At 35.9% G+C, this 19,718-nt stretch overlaps 1 protein-coding gene across 2 annotated transcripts in view; it reads right to left on the bottom strand.

Annotated features, from left to right (window-relative positions):
• The window catches only part of NUP205 (nucleoporin 205), a 55,163-nt gene that overhangs the window by 33,306 nt on the left and 2,139 nt on the right, over positions 1-19,718 (bottom strand). For both annotated transcript variants that reach the window (XM_054215135.1, XM_054215144.1), the window contains exons 2-13: positions 15,418-15,560; positions 14,215-14,386; positions 13,127-13,271; positions 12,039-12,198; positions 9,808-10,036; positions 9,478-9,642; positions 8,535-8,710; positions 5,697-5,813; positions 4,032-4,169; positions 2,783-2,933; positions 1,836-2,041; positions 412-594 (exon numbers count right to left, since the gene is read on the bottom strand). In XM_054215135.1, the coding sequence (XP_054071110.1) occupies positions 412-594; positions 1,836-2,041; positions 2,783-2,933; positions 4,032-4,169; positions 5,697-5,813; positions 8,535-8,710; positions 9,478-9,642; positions 9,808-10,036; positions 12,039-12,198; positions 13,127-13,271; positions 14,215-14,386; positions 15,418-15,560 (1,985 nt within the window). The remainder of the gene's footprint in view (positions 1-411; positions 595-1,835; positions 2,042-2,782; positions 2,934-4,031; positions 4,170-5,696; positions 5,814-8,534; positions 8,711-9,477; positions 9,643-9,807; positions 10,037-12,038; positions 12,199-13,126; positions 13,272-14,214; positions 14,387-15,417; positions 15,561-19,718) is intronic.

Below are 19,718 nucleotides of genomic sequence, written 5' to 3'. Positions count from 1 at the left end.
TGCCTGAAAATGAAGCTTTTTAGTGAGTCCCTCCTTTCTACAAACACCACTCACACCAGAAGAATATCACACATACACACCAAAAAAACCCCACCAGAAAAATATGTAACCTGCAGAACATTTATTACTGATAACATACACTGAGGCAAAAACATACTGAACACACAGGACTGACTGTTAGGAAACCAGTATTTATGTAAAATAAGCACAGCCAATGAGATCTCTGAGGCATAAAACCGCACTGTCATTTTCAAAATTGTTTCAAAGAACTGCATTAACTAAGTGAAAAAAAATTATATTCAACAATGGCAACAAGAAAATTTAGGAGGAAATGCAATACTATTTCAAATACACTGACAGTTTCAACAGATGGGGATGCTATGGTTCCAAGCACCGAAAACCCTAAAATACCTGTGTATATTCCAGGGATTGCCAGAGTGAAGCAGCTATTTCAGGAGATCTTCCAAAAGCAGTAAGGGTTTCTAATAGCTCCGCTTTCAAAATAGGAGGAATGCTGCACTGCAGAAGTCCCAGAATGACCACTACTGGTGTCCACTGAGGGTGCTCACAAAGAGCCAAGCGAGCATTCTCACTCTACAGAGTTCAACAGAAAACAAAACTGCAGATTATTACTTTGAAGATTATTCACATCTTACTAAAACTGTGCGTATCCATACAGAAAAATTATGTGCATAATATAAAGCTCCTTACAACAACCCAATTATTTTTTTTGGTAGACACATATTCATGGAATTAGTCTTATTAGTACTTACACTCTAGACAGCTTCTTTGAGCACTGGTAGAGGGACTTTATCAATATTTCTATTATGAACTCAATAGCATTTGGACATTTGCTAGGAACTTATAAGAATTCTTTTAAGAACAGGGTCATCACCAGCATAAGCTCATTTGAGACTCTCAGATGAACCACTGCACAGGAACAAGTCTCTAGCCTCATCAAATGATAACCCTGCAGCCTTAGAACAAATTTACGTCTTCCCAGGTTATGGTTTGATGATGCCAGGAAATACTAGTTTTAAGATTTCCTTTTTCCCCCACACTTATCCAATGCTGATGTGATAGCTCACACAGGAACACCCCATTATCACCACCATCAAGGATGATTTTTAAAAAGCCTAACTAGTTTCACTGATCTGTCTTGTGTTTGTGTGAGCAAAACCAAGGGTACCTTACTACATCATAACATTTTTAGGCTGCAGAATCTGGTGGGTACTGAAGAGCTGAATTCCACACTATTCAGAATTACCCAGACAATTAACAATATAAAATCTGCATTGCAGTTTTTTTCTCTTGGAATCCTCTTCCAGTCAATTCATGGCACATTTTATATTCCTGGTTTGGGGACATCTTAAGTCTAACTCTGGAGGCAAATTTCATAGCTGATGAGTTTCCTTGCCAGATTTCTACCATTTCCTTTTAAATTCATCTATTATTTTTGCCTTTTCAATCATAATTAAATGCAAAGAACCTTTCAAAGAACTTTCCTACTCCGTAGTCATTTCTTCTGAATATATCTCACTTCTGAAAGACATCTCCATGACACCAAAGTGTCGGTAAAGCAAGAAAATCAGTAACACCAGCGACACAGGAAGAAGTGTCATCTCTTCCTGCTTCACCTAGACCACATGTTTGGTCGTAACAGTTCTTCCTGACGCTTCCCACACTTTTGAAGTTCACTAACCAAATGACAACAACTGCTAGGTAAATTTCCCCTACGTACCATTTTGGTCAAGTGAACTTCACAGCTGAATGATGATGTTTTACAAGAAAAAAAAAAGGCATTAACAAAGAAAATCAATTAAAAGGTTACTTACCCAATTTACTATAACAGTGGTAAGCTGTAAAAAGGCAATTAATCCATCCTGCTCTTTCTGTGTGATTCCTCGGAGAGGCAAGTGACGATACTGGACACTGTCTGCACTTGGCAAGTCCTTTCTTAAGTGCTCATGATAAAGCATCAAAGAGTGGAAGAAATGCTCCCAGGAGACAGGGCTGCCACCTGCTCCTTGGATGTTTTCCGCTAGGAAAATGACAAACAGGTGACAAGATTGTCTTTCTACTCTTTCACAGGGTGACAAGCAGGGTAGTTAAATTTAAAAGGAAATCTTTCTTATCTAGAGGAAAAAAATAAAGTTCAAAGTAAAGCTATTGTTTCTGAAATTAGTGGTTTTGGTTTGTGGTTTTTTTTGTTTTTTAATAGAAACAGAAAGATGCTAATATGAAGAGCTAGTAAAAATAAGTTTTCCCTTTTATGAATTTGAATGTTTGCAGCATTATTTATATCTTCAAAGTAGAGTGGGTTTTTTCCCAATTTGATCAATGCAAAATACTGGACTGACCAGCACGTCTTACTTTGAGAAAGTGTTCTCTTATTACACACATCAAAAAATTCCAAAAAACAAAGTGCTTCTGAAAAAAGTCAGCTCAGTAAAGATAACTATATTTACAAAATATACAACTTAAAGTTAAGACCACTCATTTCACAATAAGCAATATTGATATTCTGCATCTCTTATGGTGTTAAGACACAGCTTTTTTAAAAAATGCATTATTTCATTACGTGAATTACTTGCTAAGGTGCTCAGACATTTAATTACCTAATCAGTCTTTATTTTTTTTCCAGATTACACTTTCAAGTGAATTACATCTTCGTTCTAACAATGAAATGTTCAAAGCATGAAGCCACAATTAATCTCAAATGAGCCTTTGTACTTTTCTAAAGAAAAGAGTTGAGAAAGAGATGAAGTGTCACTTTTCTTACCGTGACTACTGCCATTGAGTTTTAGCAAACTAAAGCAGTAATGAGCACACTGAGGCCCACTAGCCAGTCCCCGCAGCATTTTCAAGTATGGGATGTAAATTGTAGAAGGAAGCAGATCTCCCATTTGCCTAACAAACTTTGACAAGACAACCTAGAATACATAACGATCAGTGTTTAAAAAAAAACAAAACAAAACACACAAACAAGAAACAATAAATCCGAGTATTTTAGGAAAACAATAGGCAGCCAAAGTCAGAAAACAGATTCTAATGTAATTGGGGCGGGGGTGCTAGGGGGGTGGAAACACAACTCAAAAAAAAAAAAAATTCCTTTGTAGACTGGCCTATTCAGTTTCCCTGAAGGTGAAAATCACGTTTCAAAGAGAAAATAAAGAAAACAAAATAACTAATGTTATTGCAAAATATATTAACTCTGCAATTCTGTATTTCTAGTGATAAAATTTACTTCAGCTCATAAATGCTGCACAGCAGTATTATTAACACAGCTCACAGTACAAGTTAAGTGATACAGGGAAAGAATTCACTATGCTTGTCATATCCCTACACAGTAACTCTCACACACACGGTGGCTCCTCCCAGGGTCATATTACCGTGTTTGCAGATTGCACCAGTCCCTAACTTAAATCGCCTGTATTCCAGGATGTGTCTGATATGTCTCGTACTAGGTTTTGCCTAACACTACAGAGTCCTTCAAGACGCATTGAAGGTTAACAGCATCCCAGGTATCCAAAGCGTTTTGGAACATCTGCTTCATCTGTTTAGATTGCTTCTTCAATCTAATTTTAAGTTCCGTCCCTCATGGGCTATAACCTTTAGGCTTTAAATAATTACAATATTCTCATGGATTTTTATCTCCCAAAATAAGGCATTTAACTTCTCAGTTACACCAAAAAGGTATGTAGAGGTCAGACAGAAAACACAAGTGCACTGTTACCAGAATTCATTTAGCAACTGCAACAAAATCAGACCTGAACAAAACTTTCAAATAGCTTTGGTTAGGACTCTTCCTTACTAAGTTTATTGACAACCACGAATGACTGGCAGTAGCTCATTTTAGAGCAAGCAAAAATTAACCATGTCATGCAGAGTAGGACACGTGCAAATAAGCAATTCATAAAAGATAATGCCTTCTTAGAAGCTAGCTTAGAAGCTACCCAAAACTTTGTTGACTATTCATTTATTACTTCAATTTCAAGGTACTAGTAATTACTCAAGAAAATCTAGATAACCTGTCGCTGAGGGGGTCGCTGATGAGCTACTCCGAGGTAGGACCCCATGATGGTAGATGTCTGCAAAGGTTCTGATGGACACCAGTATTCAAGGGCAAGTTCCAGATTAAAGGGGTCTTTTCTATACAATTCAGCAATCTATCAGAGAAAGAAAGATGTTAGAAAAGTATCAACTATATAAAAAAAGATGATTACTTCAACAATAAGCACTGCTTTTATAGAAGGTAAACGCATCTGAGAGGCAAAGCATCCCACAGCCGGTATTCTGTTCCTTAAAACTCTCTGAAAATGACAGCTTCTCAATAGCAATATCAGAACAAACGACAGCCAGAGTAATTCAAAACAAACATATAAGTGAAACTTTCATAACTTTAAATGATACCTTGTATCTAATCATTATGCATCAAATCATTGCTAAGAAAACAGCGGCATTTCTCCTTAAATAACCGTTTGCATACCTCTATATATTAGCCAGTATCAGGATTAGAAATCTTATCTGTTATCTGAATAGACATATTTTTCATTTCTAGTTCTTAAGTTCACTATACACCTTAAAGCTACTTAAGAAAGCATTTTGCTACAAATTTTCCTGTTAAAGTTCTATAACCTAAAGAACTACCTTTGCAAAAGACAAGCAATCCCTATGTTTAGAATTGCACATTTGTACATTTTCATGCTAAGTAGGGGGAAATATACAAGTTTTTAATTTATTCATGAGCAGAAAATATAAAATGCACCAGTTCAATATGCAAATCTGTTTTATGATGTGGGGTCTTTTTGAAAATGCGGGTAGGTAACCTTATTAACTAATATTTAAATAAACATAGATATTTAAATTTTCTTTCAATTTTATTTTATTTACGTTTTCTTTCTTTTATTAAAAAATATGACAGAAACAGAAAGATCTTTCTTTTAAATGCATGCCTGTGGTCAAAATTCTACTGAAATTACAGAATTTGTATTTCCACAGCCTTAATGGGGTCACCTTGCCTAGCCTACTCTACCAGAAATACAAAACAGTCTTCCAAAATTCTCATTACAAATATATCAACATATGAAAATTATTTAAACATTTCAATCCTTTATCAGCATAATTGTCAATAGTGGGGGGAATATCTTAATTTCAGTTTACCCACAGTAAATAGGGAGACATTTGAAGATTTAGAGAAACGTAAAAAACTGTGTAAACCATTAAGGTCTAGATAAAGAAAGGTGTTCCGTTCCAAAGAACTTCCGTGTATTTAGCCAGATCTCAACTCCACCTATAGCCTATAGTCCTAAAATTCTTATGTCTAAGTTATGTTGAAGTAAGATGGCTTAAGATAATAGATATGTTAAGATAATTTAAATTTATGTATTTAAATATTTTGTAAAATAACTTCAGCTCTTCTTCAGCTATTCTTCAAATATAACAAACAATGCAGTATTTGCCTACTAAACGAGAATTAAATGACACTTCATTAACATCAGAAGCCAAGGCATTAAATTAATTCCTTTACATGAAAAGTTATAGAAAGTATCTGTATTTAAGAAAAAAAAAATTCCTCTAATCCAAAAAGGGAAAGATCCATACTGTATGTTATCATTCAGATATGGATTTTCTGATGAAGAAGGAAAGTCACAATCACTTTTTGCCACAGTAATTTAAAAGAAAGTGGGGCTTACTAAAAGCATTAAATGCTCCAGATCTCTCCGAAGGGAACCAGGTGGATCATTACCCGTTTGAAGAGTCATGTGGATCATACGGGCATCTTCATCAGCACGGTTTCTCAGCTGTTTCACCTACACAATATATGAAGTGGAGAAAAAAAACCTGATCTATATTGAGCTAGGAATGTAACAGAACAGAAATAACAGAATTGTCTAAACAGTCTCTTAAAAACTAAGAAAGCCAATGACCTTGCACATACATGACAAGAATATTCAATTATTTTATTTTTTTTTTAATCCCTGTCCCCACAAAAGCTTACATTCGAAGATACGTTCAATCACTTTCTTACTGCCAAGGCCCTCAAGTTTACAGCCCTGAACTTATACCATGTGAGTTTTTCCCAACTGACTTCACCAGATGCTTTGGTTTGGCCCCAGAAATGGATCCTTTTCCTCGTTTTACTTCGAAAGCTAGATAGGTTGGCTTCAAAGAAAGTTAAACCATTGTCCACCAGGATTGAAAAGAAACAGAAAACACTGTAAAATAATGTCTTCTGTATATAGATTGGTGGATTGTACCTTTTTAGCCATTCAAGGCTACTTGTACTTACATCTACTTTATGTTTTGAAAAGTTTTGGACTGATGTAATTACTTTGGACTCAGTCTGTTGCAACTAAAAGCATTACCACATGTCAATAAATACAATAGGAAAAAAAAATGAGAGAAGGGAGGGGAAGAACAACTGCAGCAATTAAAAAAAAAAAAAGCCCTTTAATCAGTATCCTAAAATTCTTTGTGTTGAAAAAACTAATTACTAAACAAAAAGCAGGTGACATTTAATTTTAATGTCAAAAGGCCTTTAACAAAATATCCCACCAGAGGCTTAGAGAAAGCAAATAGCCATGAGATGAAAAGTTAAGTTTTGTTAAATATTAAGCATACATTGAGGAACAAGAAAGAAATAAGCAACCAATTCAACACACCAAAAATTAAAACAAAGTGATAGTCACTAAAGACCAGATCATGGTCTATAACGTATCTTAATTTGCAAAATTGAATGAGCAGCCAAATAATTGTGTCTCATCAAGAAAAAATAGTTAAAAACTAGATATAACTGTGGAAAGGGTCAGAGCAAACTAGACAAATTAGTATACTAACAAAATTAATACATGGACAAAATCGAGTGTTGATAACTGAAATAATGAATTACCTGAAGTACTAAAGCTAATTATCGAGTTCTGACTGTAATTGTAGTCCACCAAAAGATTTACCCAAATCATCACTGGCAAGCAGCATAAATGTTAAAACTATACAGAAGAGTGAAATAAAATCCTGACTTACAGTTTAAATACAACTGAACAAACGTTACATATATACAAAAAATAAAAGGTCCTGCAAAGCAGACATTCTCTACCTAAAATTTGAGATTCAGTAGAAATAGCTGAGTACATAAGCCAACCGCTAAGCAGTTAAGACAAAAATTCCCTTGTAGGGCTATATCCCAATTGCACACTAACAAAGTCTTTCCTGTAAAACTAGTACTGGCCTCTATCAAACTCTTTGATAAGAACTGGTATCATTACAGGGAGACATTTCATCTTTCGTAAAGCAACACCATCCAATGAAGAACTGCTTCATAAAAAAGTTCCCAGTTCCAAACCTGTTTGCACTCAATTGTTTAAGGAACTTCCATAAAATATACCTCATATATTCTAAAGATTCCTAAGGGCTACTGTGTCTTCATCACAGAAAACACCATTGCATGCAGCCTTCAAAGGATGTCCACAGCCTGTTACAACGTGGTAAGTGTTGTACGCAGGCAGCCATTGCAAAAGAAATATAGCTGTAAAGTTATCAACACGAACTTGTTTGAACTGACATTATACTTATTCTTTGAATATTCTGCCGGTTAACAAGACAGCTTGAGAAAAAAAAACATGCAACACCAACAGATTATAAATAAATTAGAATTAAACCTAAAAGCTGTCTACAACATGTTCATATATGCCCTCAAAGTTTCTTAAGGCTCAAATATTGTTTTTCCTACCAATATTGTTCTCATTCTGCAATGTTACAATGAACAAAATATATTTTTAAATCCTTCTTTTTGCACACTGAAAAAAGTAATTATTTGGCAACTCCAACTACAGCTCAACACAATGAAGGTCACAAAACAAACCCTCCATAAATTAAATAAAAGCTTTTTCATAGGATTTTAATTTTCCATGTCTAGATGCAAGGTCTTGCACAAATGTAACTGTTGTAATTGCTTCAAATTTTCTTTATTTTTTTTAAACCCTCTTGCAGCATTTCTGCTGTTCTAGTGAAAACAGCTGCTCATTTTCCCCAAAATTAATACTACTGAAAGAAAAAGCAGAATGCCTCCCCTTAAACATGGAAAAGATCATTAGTAAAAGAATAAATTAAAAATGAGAGACAAAACCAGTAAGTTAGTTTAGGTTACACTGCTGTCTGTATCAAAAGAAAAAAAACAACAACAAAATCAATACCCACATATGTTGCCATCAATTCCAGCATTCATTTAAATTTTAATCATGTAAAAAAAAAAAAAAAACCACCAAAACCCAAACTACTACCACCACAAAAGCTTGCTTTGCAAATCTCACCACATTGAAGTGTTTAAAAAAAAAAAAAAAAAAAAAAATCACATTCTATTTCAGTGCCGAGAACAAACCCCAAAACATATGGGTTCCATAAAGCTAACAAGCTTTCTGAACCGCAGCACTCCAAGCTGAGGGTCATATCTGAATCTCCATGCTACCTGTCCTAATGTTAGAAATACAGAAGATACGCCCACATTTTTCAAGAACTGTTTCACACAAACAACTTACTTTCATTGGCATAAGTGCCAGAAAGTCTGTGACAAGGTTATGAATTTTGCGAATGTAAAATTCCTCCTGGTAGAAATTTTCAGACCCCACAACAGATTCAGTCAGGAACAGGAAGACATTATCAGCAACCGCTAGCTCCGCCATTGCTTCATCTGCCTCAGTGAATTCTGCAAGAGCTGGGCAACAAAACAAAAAAAAAAAAAAAAAAAAATCACAAGAGGGGAAAAAAAGTTATTTGTTACTATATGAAACATATTTCAGAATACCTGGCTGACATTTAAATCAACATGCTTCCATCAACTATGTCTTTCCCACTGTACAGGAAAATACAAGCTAACATCGGGAGATGATCTCAGCTTTGATAAGCATTGATCCATTTACCCAATCAAACCTAAGGCTGTGAACCAAGAATCACAAACCAACCTTAATTAAACATTAATTATAACGTTTACGCTTTCTTTATAGATACCCTGCAGTAGACTCAATTCTGACCTAGCAGGGAGCCTGAAAAGCTTGTGAAGAACACAGAGAAAAAAAATCTATTAGAAATAGATTTGTCCTCTCAAGATACTGGGGTTTAACATTTACAGATGTAGAGAGTCATAAGCATGAAAGTATTCTTAATTTCAGTGTTCAAATGATACTAAAACTGCTAAAATGCAATCTTTCACATTTTTCAATACATTAAAATCTCTTACTTCAATGAGACACTATGCAATATTACAGTCTAATAACTAATTATTTCTATATCTGTGTACATTTCAGAGCAATTCAATTCTCAACAACCAAACTCACATACTGAGAAAGCTTTAAAGGAGTGTCAATGGTAATCTTATCATAAAGGTAAATATTAACACTTCAAAAAGGTAACAGATACTTTGACTTATACTACTTGCAAGCTCTGAATACTAATGTACAGCAACTGCACTTTAAGGTAATTTACCTGTCACATCAGAAAATTGGGATATTCCTCGTAGTGCCAGGGCCCAGGCTAATCTAACAGTTGCTTGCAGGCCTGGTAATTTCCAAGGCTGAGACTCCTGAAGACGAGTGTGTATTGTTGCTATATACTGCCTTTCTGCTAGCAGAGGGAGACGGTGCATCAAATCTTGAAGAACAACAAAAGCGAACACAACACCGACAACCAGTAAATGAATGTGAAGACAAACATGCAAAATCCTACCAATTTGTTACTGATCAGTAACCAAACTGGTTAAATAACAATTTATCCATCGGCACAACGGAACCTCTTCGGGAAACCTGCCAGCGTTACCTTCACGATCCTCTGTGCCTTGTTCCAGAAAACTGACATCAAAGCAGTAAAGGAGAGCCATGAGAAGAGACAAGTTCACACTGTCCAACGAGCCATCAGCTTCCACTGTTACTTTCTCCAGGTAACTTATGAGGATTAATGTGTCATCCTTACTAAGCGGTGACTGGCAGGTCCAGACAAACAGACTTTCAGCCAAGGACTGTCGGCATTCTTTAATGAGATCAGAAACCTTTAAAAGAAGAGCCAAACAAAAAAAACCACAAAACCCAAAACAGTGAATATAAATATTCTGGCAACATGTTCAATTTGTCCTTTTCAGTGAGTAAGTGTGACTAGGTTAGTTTAAAAATTACTCTAAAGAGAGCAGGTATAGAAAATGTTGGGGTTTTTTAATTGCTAAACAACAAGATGTACATTTCTGCATGTTAAATGCATTTGTATTCCCACGTATTTCACGTGTCGTGTGAGTAGGTATCCTGGAATATGACTACATGCAAATCAGCATCTCGGTCAAGGAGACGTGAACCTACACAGAACTTTTGTAGCTGTAAACATATCACACAAAAGTCAAATTTCCTGTCTCTAATACGCAACTGTACTGGCAGTTATATCCAGATAAGGTCATAGGTCTTCCCCTTGCCCCAAAAGAGATGCCCTCAACTAACCATACAAGTATCTAACTTTTAAGACATTGAGCAATATGAAGGACATTTAAAATCGGAACTTTAATCCCTTAGAGAAAATACTTATATCAAATTTAGAATATAAACATAAATGAAATCTATCACCCCCTATTACGTATGGAACAAATATCATGCCCAACATCATGCTGGCTTATAAAGGCTACCAAGCATTTACATACTAAAAATATTTTTTTTCTTTTTGTTTGGCAAAATATTGCATGCTATGATACAATTAAGTACAGTGGCTCTTGAAAACAAAGTTTGTCTTTTTTCTAACAGTTACACCAAAAATTACCTGTTTTCAAACAAGGACAAGCATTGTTTTATTTGTTAACTTCATTCCTCCCCCCAAGCTGAGTTTTAACCGCTTAAAGTTTTATGAAAACAGTGAAGTTAAAAAACCCAAAAACCTGAAAAAATAAAAAGCCACTAATGGCCTTTCATAATGGTCTTTGTAAAATTGGGTTTTTTTTAGCTGAATTACAAGCTTCTAATAGCGTTCTTGCCCTATATCCATTGAACCTAGTTCAATAAAAAATAAACAGCTATAAGCATTCTATCTCCAGTAAAGTCACATGCATGGTGATAAAGAGAAAAAAATTTTTCAACACTTAACACAGCAAGAGATTTGCACACAGACTCCAGCAGAATAATAGTTCTAATGAATATAGAGGGAAATATGGTAGTTAACCTAAAAAGAAAAAAAACACCCCACAACTTTGAAAATTAAGCATTAAATTAATTTTAAGGTAAAGTTAAGGTAAATTAAGGTAATTTTAGGTAAATCAGAAGGATATTCTTTGCATGATTTCTAGATTAATAGCCAAAGTGTAAAACTAGTTCTTTATTTAGTGGAAAACAAATTGACAGATTATAACACAGAATAATTTTTAGACAGATGACCCATTACAAAGAAGTTCAGAAATTAAAACAATAACGTTTAAAATCTTTCTACTAAAAACATACTCTGTAGTTAGTCACAGTCTCAATTAAATTCAAGGATTACAAAAATGAGAACTCATTTTCAAGCAATTTTCACTTCACTATTAGAAATGCCTCTGTTCATATTAACACAATTGGATTATTAAAAGGAGCATTATTTGCCTGAGTAGACTTGGTTTCAAGCTGTTTTAATAATTTGTGAATTTTATTTCGCTATTTTTATTCCAATGGTGCTGATAATGGTAATGGTGAGAGTAGATTGTTTAACATACAGTCTTTAGAAAAAAATTGAAAAAAAAAAAAAAGTAATTTGCACATAGCACAAATATCAGGCTTACTTTCTTACTGTCCTTGATTACACTTCTTCACTAAAATTAAGGTATGCCCTAACATCAGGAAGTAATCCGAATCCCACACTGGTACAGCACAACCTGTGGAGTAGTTACTGTGATCCCTCAGACAATAACAGAGCTTGCAAAGGCAGAGAAGAGAAAGTAAAAAAAAAAAAAATAAAAATAAAAACTCACTCCATATCTCTGGGCAGTCTAACCGTATTCTAATCTGTGCAGTAATTCAGAAGACTATTCACGTTCAGTGAGTATTTACCTCTTTGCGATGTTTCTCACTGCCCAATCCTCGCTCTCTCTGGAGTTTATCAAACTCATTGTTCAAATCAATGTGAGACACAAGAGTGAGGATCTTCTGAGTCAAACCCTGCTCCATTAGGTCATCTGTAAAGCGCGTTGTCATGGATATTAACTCTTGACTATAATGAAAAGAATATAAATTTAACAATTAATCATACTATTTCCAGTCACAGAGGAAGCCTAAAATAATGAATCCTGTCACGTGTTTGCCGCCAGAAAATGTACAAATACATTATATACATAAAGCAACTAAACGTGCATCACTAATCAGTAAACAGTGCCCTCTTAAAACATTGTACTGAATGGATACAAAGTCTTTAGGTAACTAGTTTCAAGAACATGGAATATGAGATTACAACATGGATCAGCTAGTTAAGATTTCTATCAAAAGGAAAAAGTAATATACAGAAGATGCACATAACTCACAAGCTCACAGCCTCTTTCTTACCAGTAAATGCAATTGTTCAATTACATACACCTTACTGGAGTGGCAGAGCTAGTTCTAAAATAATAATTTATTTTATGTTTCAGAATTTATATTTACACTAGAACAGACCTTTTAGTATTTCTCTAGTCAAGCAATCACTGTGCATTAGAAGTAAATAGTGCATAATATTTTCTTTTTAAAATAAAAAAATGTTAGCATATTATGTTCGCCAGAAGACAGCACATCTATTTTAAGCAAAGGCAGGAGCTCAATTCTCTGTTTTGCAGGACACAGGAACTCAGAACACAGCAAAGGAAGAAACTTGGTTTCTGAAATACTGAGTAATCATCACTTGTTAGAGCAACGCTAACAGGGAGGGTGTCTGAAGCAAAACACGGCCAAAAGGTGAAAGAACTGAAAGTAAAATGGATATCCCTATAATCCAATAAAAATATGCGTAAGAAAAAAGAATACTATGCTTAAAAAACAAACGTGAAGGCAGCTGCATCAGGTTATGAGAAATAAACTTATTTCAGAATATTCATATTCCCTTGAGTCCTATCAGTTCTAAAAGTGCCCAAAGTAAAGAACTTTGATCAGGTCATCACCCTAATACAGACCTGAGTTCCAATGTCCACGTCTTGCCTTGGCGTGACTGGATGAGGGTTCGTAGTGAATTGGCAATGCATCTTTTTCCATCCCAGTACAACAGAACAGCCACTAGACCTCTCGTAAGACCAGGAAAATGAGGTTGCTGATGTTCTCCTATCAAATGAAAATGCACAGAATAGTCACAGAAAGTTGAGCATATACATTTTGATAACAGCTTTATATTTCTAACTGAAATATAAATGTAGCATTCAAAAGAACCACTGTTATTCACTATCACTTTGATTTGTTTCAGGCACAGAAATTTTGGGTGCTAGTATTAAAATTTATATTAAAATATTAAAATATCCACAAATTTAAAAGAAATAGAAGTTCAAGTCCACAAGTATCCTAATAGAAATTATATTTGCAACTGATATCTACCCACCTTAATAATCAATACAAGCTAATTACCAGCAAAATATCTTTTCTTTCTTCAAAATGAAATTGCGTGTCTGAATTTACATGGAAAATTCAAGTTCAAAATAGGAACTGAGGCTGACTTCAAGATGGCTTTCCAAAGGTGACTAGTTAGCAAGCTACCACTTCAATGAATTTAAAAGTTAATAATGAACAGTAGTGACTAATAACTAGCAATTATACTTTAGTAACACTGAAATATATTTTCTACATGCAAAGCACATGTCACTTTCCAGAATACTTCTCTTACTAATCAGTTATTAGATTACAATCTAAATAGTAATGTATCAATGTATAACTACTACGTAATTTGAAGAACCAATGTCTATTACGATGCTTTATGCAAGACTCTCAAACAATTATTTTTAAACTATTCTTAAATTCAGTGATAGAGAAAGTAAATCATTAAAAAACCTCAAATTATTCCCCCTTTTGCAATAGCTGCATAAAATATGAACATTAAGGTTCAGAACACTGTTACCGTATTACATTACAGTGACAGTAGATTTCTTTTTAAGAACATTCTATGTTAGGAAGCTAAGGCCTCGACTGAATCATGCATTCATGTTAAGCATATACTTAAATAAGAAGGCCCTATTTAAGTTTATTTCTCCAGCTCTTAAATATTTTCCCTTCTCACCAGCTAGAAGGAGCTCAACAGCTGCCAACTCTCCAATATCAAAGAGGTCACTGAGGATAAAGGCTTCTCTGATGAGTTGCTCTGGCAAAAGCCTAGTTCCCTGCTGACCCTGGATAGCAACCCCTTCTGTACTTGCTTTCTGGATTTTCTCATGCTGCTGTACATTCTTTGGCTGCAAGAGAAACAAGCATCGGGAGTTATCCCAAATGGCAAGATCAAATACTGAATAAAGCTTTACACATTAATCTTTCCTCACAAATACAGTTCTGACAGGTTAGGTTGTCATCATAAAGACAAAGGCAGTGTTTTTAAAATACAGAGATAGTAAAGGCATCCTAAAAATGCTTCACACTTGCACAGCAATGGTCTCTTTGTGGGAATGTACCAAAAATAATCTCAGAAAATTGGTGATGACATTTAGTTTACCCGGAATAATGGAGACTGAAAGTAAGTTTTGATACAATTCTCCACAGGAATTGGTATCACCTCAATGAAGGAAATCTGGACTATTGATCAGAACTGTTGCGTTACTCCAAAGCACTATCTTCTGCATTATTCTTTTTCTATTAAACTCAGATGCTAAAATATACTGACAAAACTCTATAGCTGACTGTTAAATTTTCTGATCTATCAGTTTAAAAAGCCATATACTGTTTCAGAAGCAACACCACTGAAAGAAGACATATTTCTAGTTGCTACCTTGTGATCCACCAGCCAAGAAGCAGTGAGTTTCTCCACATCATCTCACATTCCTAACAAGACATTATATATTTTGTAAATTCATGTGTTCACTTGTTCTGTGTGTTCATTAGCCTGACTGAAGCATGAACATGGACCAAAACCAGACAAAATAGTTTTGTGCTTTATTTCAGACACACAAGAGTAGTGAAAAAAGCTAAGACTCGACTGATGGAACATCAGGTACTTTTAATATTCTTTTCAAAATAGCATTCAAGTAATGCGGGGAAAAAAATATGTTGTAGATAAAGTCTTCCTGTACAAGACTCAAAATAATATATATTATTCAAGCTATTTGTATTCTTACAGAAGAACAAGATTGCTATAACACATTTGTGTTATGTACTGTAAAAACGTATACTGAAAAGAATCCTCAGGGCCTAAATGGTACGTAATCCAACAATACAAGACAGAGTAAATCATCAACCCTCCAATTCATTCCACAAGAGAGCATCAGTCCAGTACCGGATTTCTGAAGAGAGAAATGAAGTCAGATTTGTGCTTCTTTAAAACCTGGTCAAGGCGATGAATAGCTTCAGGTTGCCTTTTCCAAATGGCATTCATTACAGTCTGCCATATGTCCTTATATGGACCCCACAAGCTGGCAGCTAAATGAAGAAATAAAACAAAAAAAACAATGTATTTGAAATACAGAAAGAAACAAAGGAAGCAAAGTATTAATATGCTATTTTCAATAAGGATACTTTTTTAACTTACTGTTAATCTCGACTTGACAGTAGAGACTGTTATGCCCATCAAGCAAAGCATATTTTCCCCTCTTAAGGCACCAAAAAAAACCCAACCCAGCAATGGTGTGATATAAAGCCTAATTGCATTTAAGGATCTAGAGAAGCAGAAAAGATCATGTATGCAGATAAATTCTGGGGCTGAAAGTCATGTTATGAAGATATTTGATACAATCTCTGGGTGTAATCTTGCATCCTTATACGCCTAAGAAATTCTACCCAATTTGGTAAGATTAAAGGATAACTAAGAACTAGAGAGCAGACCTTGAATCTGGCGGTAAACTCAGTGTCATGGTTTAACCCCAGCCAGTAACTAAGCACCACACAGACACTCACTCACTCCTGCTCAGTGCGATGGGGGAGAGAATCAGAAAAGTAAAAGTAAGAAAACTCATGGGTTGAGATAAAGACAGTTTAATTGGCAATGCAAAAGCTATGCATGCAAGCAAAGCAAAAGAAGGAATTCATTCACTGCTTCCCATGGGCAGGCAGGTGTTCAGACATTTCCAGGAAAGCAGGGCTCCATCACACGTAACAGTTGCTTGGGAAGACAAACACTATCACTCCAAACATCCCCCGCTTCTTTCTTCTTCCTCCAGGCTTATATACTGAGCATGACGTCATATGGTATGGAATATCCTTTTGGTCAGTTTGGATCAGCTGTCCTGGCTGTGTCCCCTCCCAGCATCTTGGGTGCTCCCCGCCATGAGAAGCTGAAAAGTCCTTGACTACTTAGCAACAACTGAAATATTAGTATGTTCAACATTATTCTCATCCTAAATCCAAAACATATCACTATGCCAGCTGCTAGTAAGAAAACGAACTCTATCCCAGCCAAAACCAGAACACTCAGCAAAGCAGGCTTCCCGCTTTCCATTTTTGACAGAAAACTCCAAAACAAAGAAATACCTAATATATGAGGGACTGAAAATGAACAGCAGTGCTATCATGACCTGGTGCATCATTGCATCAGACTCTGCAGAATAAAATATACGAGAAACCAAAACCGTATGATTAAGGGCAGTATTACGTAAGAAACAAAAATCATAAGCCTAAAGACTTTTTCATTTTCTCATGTTTATTTTTAAAAAAACAATCAAACAAGTACTACTGATCCCTGAGACACATTTGCTGCTAACATTGTCCACAACAGCTTCATAAAGGGATGAATTTCCTTTCCTAGAAATAGATAGATCAATATAAGTAGAAGAGACCAGATTAGTTCTGGAAGCTAGCAAACAAATACATTATTATTCAAGATAAACCTGACCCTACTCTAGAAATGCAATCTCTCCTCCTCCTCAACACTGGGGAAAAAGGTTTCCTCTGCATACTTCAAATCTGAATTCAGTACTACAGCTGAAATGATCTCTTCCTCAGTAGAAGTTGTACCACTATGGACCCAAAGTCTGTAGCCTGAAGATTGCACTAGAAGTTTCCTTATTTGCTTCGGGTCTCATGAAAACAGTATGCCAAACTAGTCTTCAGACTTCTGACAGAACCGTTGTCTAAACTGAAAACCTCACAGATGGAAAATTATTCTTACCACTTAGTATTAACATCCTGTAAAAAAAAAAAAAAAAAACAACAACAAAAAAAAACAACCGCCACACAACTCAAAACGTTAAGACCCACATTAAACAGACATATCAAAACATTTCCCTTGTTAGATATCATTTGTATTTGTGAAAGTTTCAGATTCTACACAATCCACAAGTCACTGCTAAACATACCAGATAAATTTATTATCAATTGTATTCAGTTTGCCTGCAAGCTACCACATAACACCCACTGCCTGATTGTAGGTAGTGTTATGTGTTTCTGAGCATCTACTGAGATGGTCCCTGACCCAAAGATAAGCTAGCGGTGGTTTTTGCATGCTACAATTTTGGTAGTGGAAAAGCTACTTTAAGAGGTTGCTGCCCTCCTTCATTCAGAGCCACTTGTTCCCAACCATACACACACCTGCTTAATTAATTAAGACCCTGCACTGGAAGTCATGTTAGTCAAGTGATCCAAATTTAAAAAAGCAGCGACATTTTCCAGAGTTCTTCCCATCCTGTTTTTAAAAATCAGATTATTTCATTAACACAGGTTACAAAGCGGCCCTGCTAAGCATTGAAACAACTGAAAGAGCAATACCCGAAGTGCAGAGGGAAAGAACAAGAGGGTAGTGAAAGGCCGAAACCTCTGAAAGTCACTTTGTTTCTGAAGAAACGATAAAATGGAACTATGCCTTGCAGGTTAGCCTATCTACAAAAACACTAACATTTCACTCAAAACTGGCTTAAACTTCTCCCTCTCCCTCTTCTTTTTAATGTACAAGTTAATACTACGGTATAAAATCAAGTGCAGAGGCAACATTTTATCTTTGTGTATCTTGTTCTAGCCAGCTCTATCCCTCAAGGTAAAAGTGAATAGGTGCAAAGTCAAATATATCTGCAGCTCATCTTGACCAGGCTGCTTACATTAAGGCAGCAAGCAAAAGGTAGCTAGTCTGATGTGAAGATGCCCCTCTCTTTCATACAATCAAGACACCACCTCAAAGTAATGCAAAATGCTACATGGACGCCCTGAATAATAAGGCAGAATAAGCCAAGTCGAAGTGCAGCGAGTGAGCACAGAGGCAAGAGCAGGTCTCAGAGACTGAGACCCCTGGTTTCAGTCAGTTTTACCAGTACTTAAGCTGTCTTGGAAGCAGCAATAAACTACCCAAAATTTTGTTACTTTTATTCTGTTGCAAAGGAAGAAACCACATAAAACAAGAATAAAACCAAAACAAACCCTCTCACCCCAAACTCAGCACTAACAAAAACTACTGTGTCGCACGCTGTCCTTTACAATGCAATTAGCAGTGCCAGAAGAGCTGTATCTGAGAGGACAGCCTGTAAAAAGGACAAATCCTCCGTCCTTTTTAAACATCAGAGTGTTTTAATCACCTCATGTTACCCCTGCCTAAACAGACGCATTAAAAATAGATACTATTGGACAAGTAATTTCACACTCCAGGCTGTCAACTGTCTCTCTCACATAACTTCAGAGTTCAGAGATTTACTTCCACTCTAAACAGTCTTTTCACTCTTATGAAAAGCAGCAACCCACGGTGCCTGCCAAAACCTGTTCAACTATTTCCCTGGCCCATTTCTTTGCTCTTGTCCCTACAACACAATAGCTTTGCACCAGCCCAAATACACGTACTGTAAGGCACTAAAACAAATAAAAGGATCTAACTTCTCAAACTGTAAATTAATCCCAAAAAAGTTTGTTTTCAGCAGGATCACATCTACAACCCAGTTTGCTCTGTGATGGCACACGCTATGCTAGCACAAAGATGGAATATTGCAGAGAAAGGAATACACAACTGGGATGGAAAAAAGGTTGGACTGTAGCAATCGTGCTTTTTCACCACTTATGCTATTCCTATTGTTGTTACAGTTTTAGAAAGGCTGACCATCCCATCAGGAACAGCAAGGAAGGAAAGGCTAAGTTGCTTCTTTTATCAACAATAGCAGTTGATACTTAAACTTGAACTTTTTGCCAAGCTATAGACTTAACCACGCTATGTCTGTTCCACAAACAATATACAGAATCACAGAATGGTTCGCGTTGGAAGGGACCTTAAAGATCATCTAGTTCCCTGCCATGGGCAGGGACACCTCCCACTAGACCAGGCTGCTCAAAGCCCCATCCAGCCTGGCCTTGAACACTTCCAAGGATGGGGCATCCACAGCTTCTCTGGGCAACCTGTTCCAGTGCCTCATCACCCTCACAGTGGCGGTACACCACCTTACACCACCCTTATAGTGGTGGGTATACACTGTAACTTAAGGCAAAATCTTCATTAGTTCTAGTGCCACATCTGCTTTAATTTTTAGCCCATCTTTTAGGTGCAAAACTCTTTTTTTCTTTTTAATTATAAAGCTACAAAATTTCTTGCCATGCAATTCATACAGTAAAGTGTAGCCTCATTTGAACTACTCCAGTTTCCACTCTAACAAAGTCATGTTTCAAACGAAGGGC

This window comes from Rissa tridactyla, chromosome 1 (genome assembly GCF_028500815.1).
Source record: "Rissa tridactyla isolate bRisTri1 chromosome 1, bRisTri1.patW.cur.20221130, whole genome shotgun sequence".
Lineage (NCBI taxonomy): Eukaryota > Metazoa > Chordata > Aves > Charadriiformes > Laridae > Rissa > Rissa tridactyla.
Note: the sequence above shows the minus strand (reverse complement) of the source record. Positions and strands in the feature narration are given on the sequence as shown.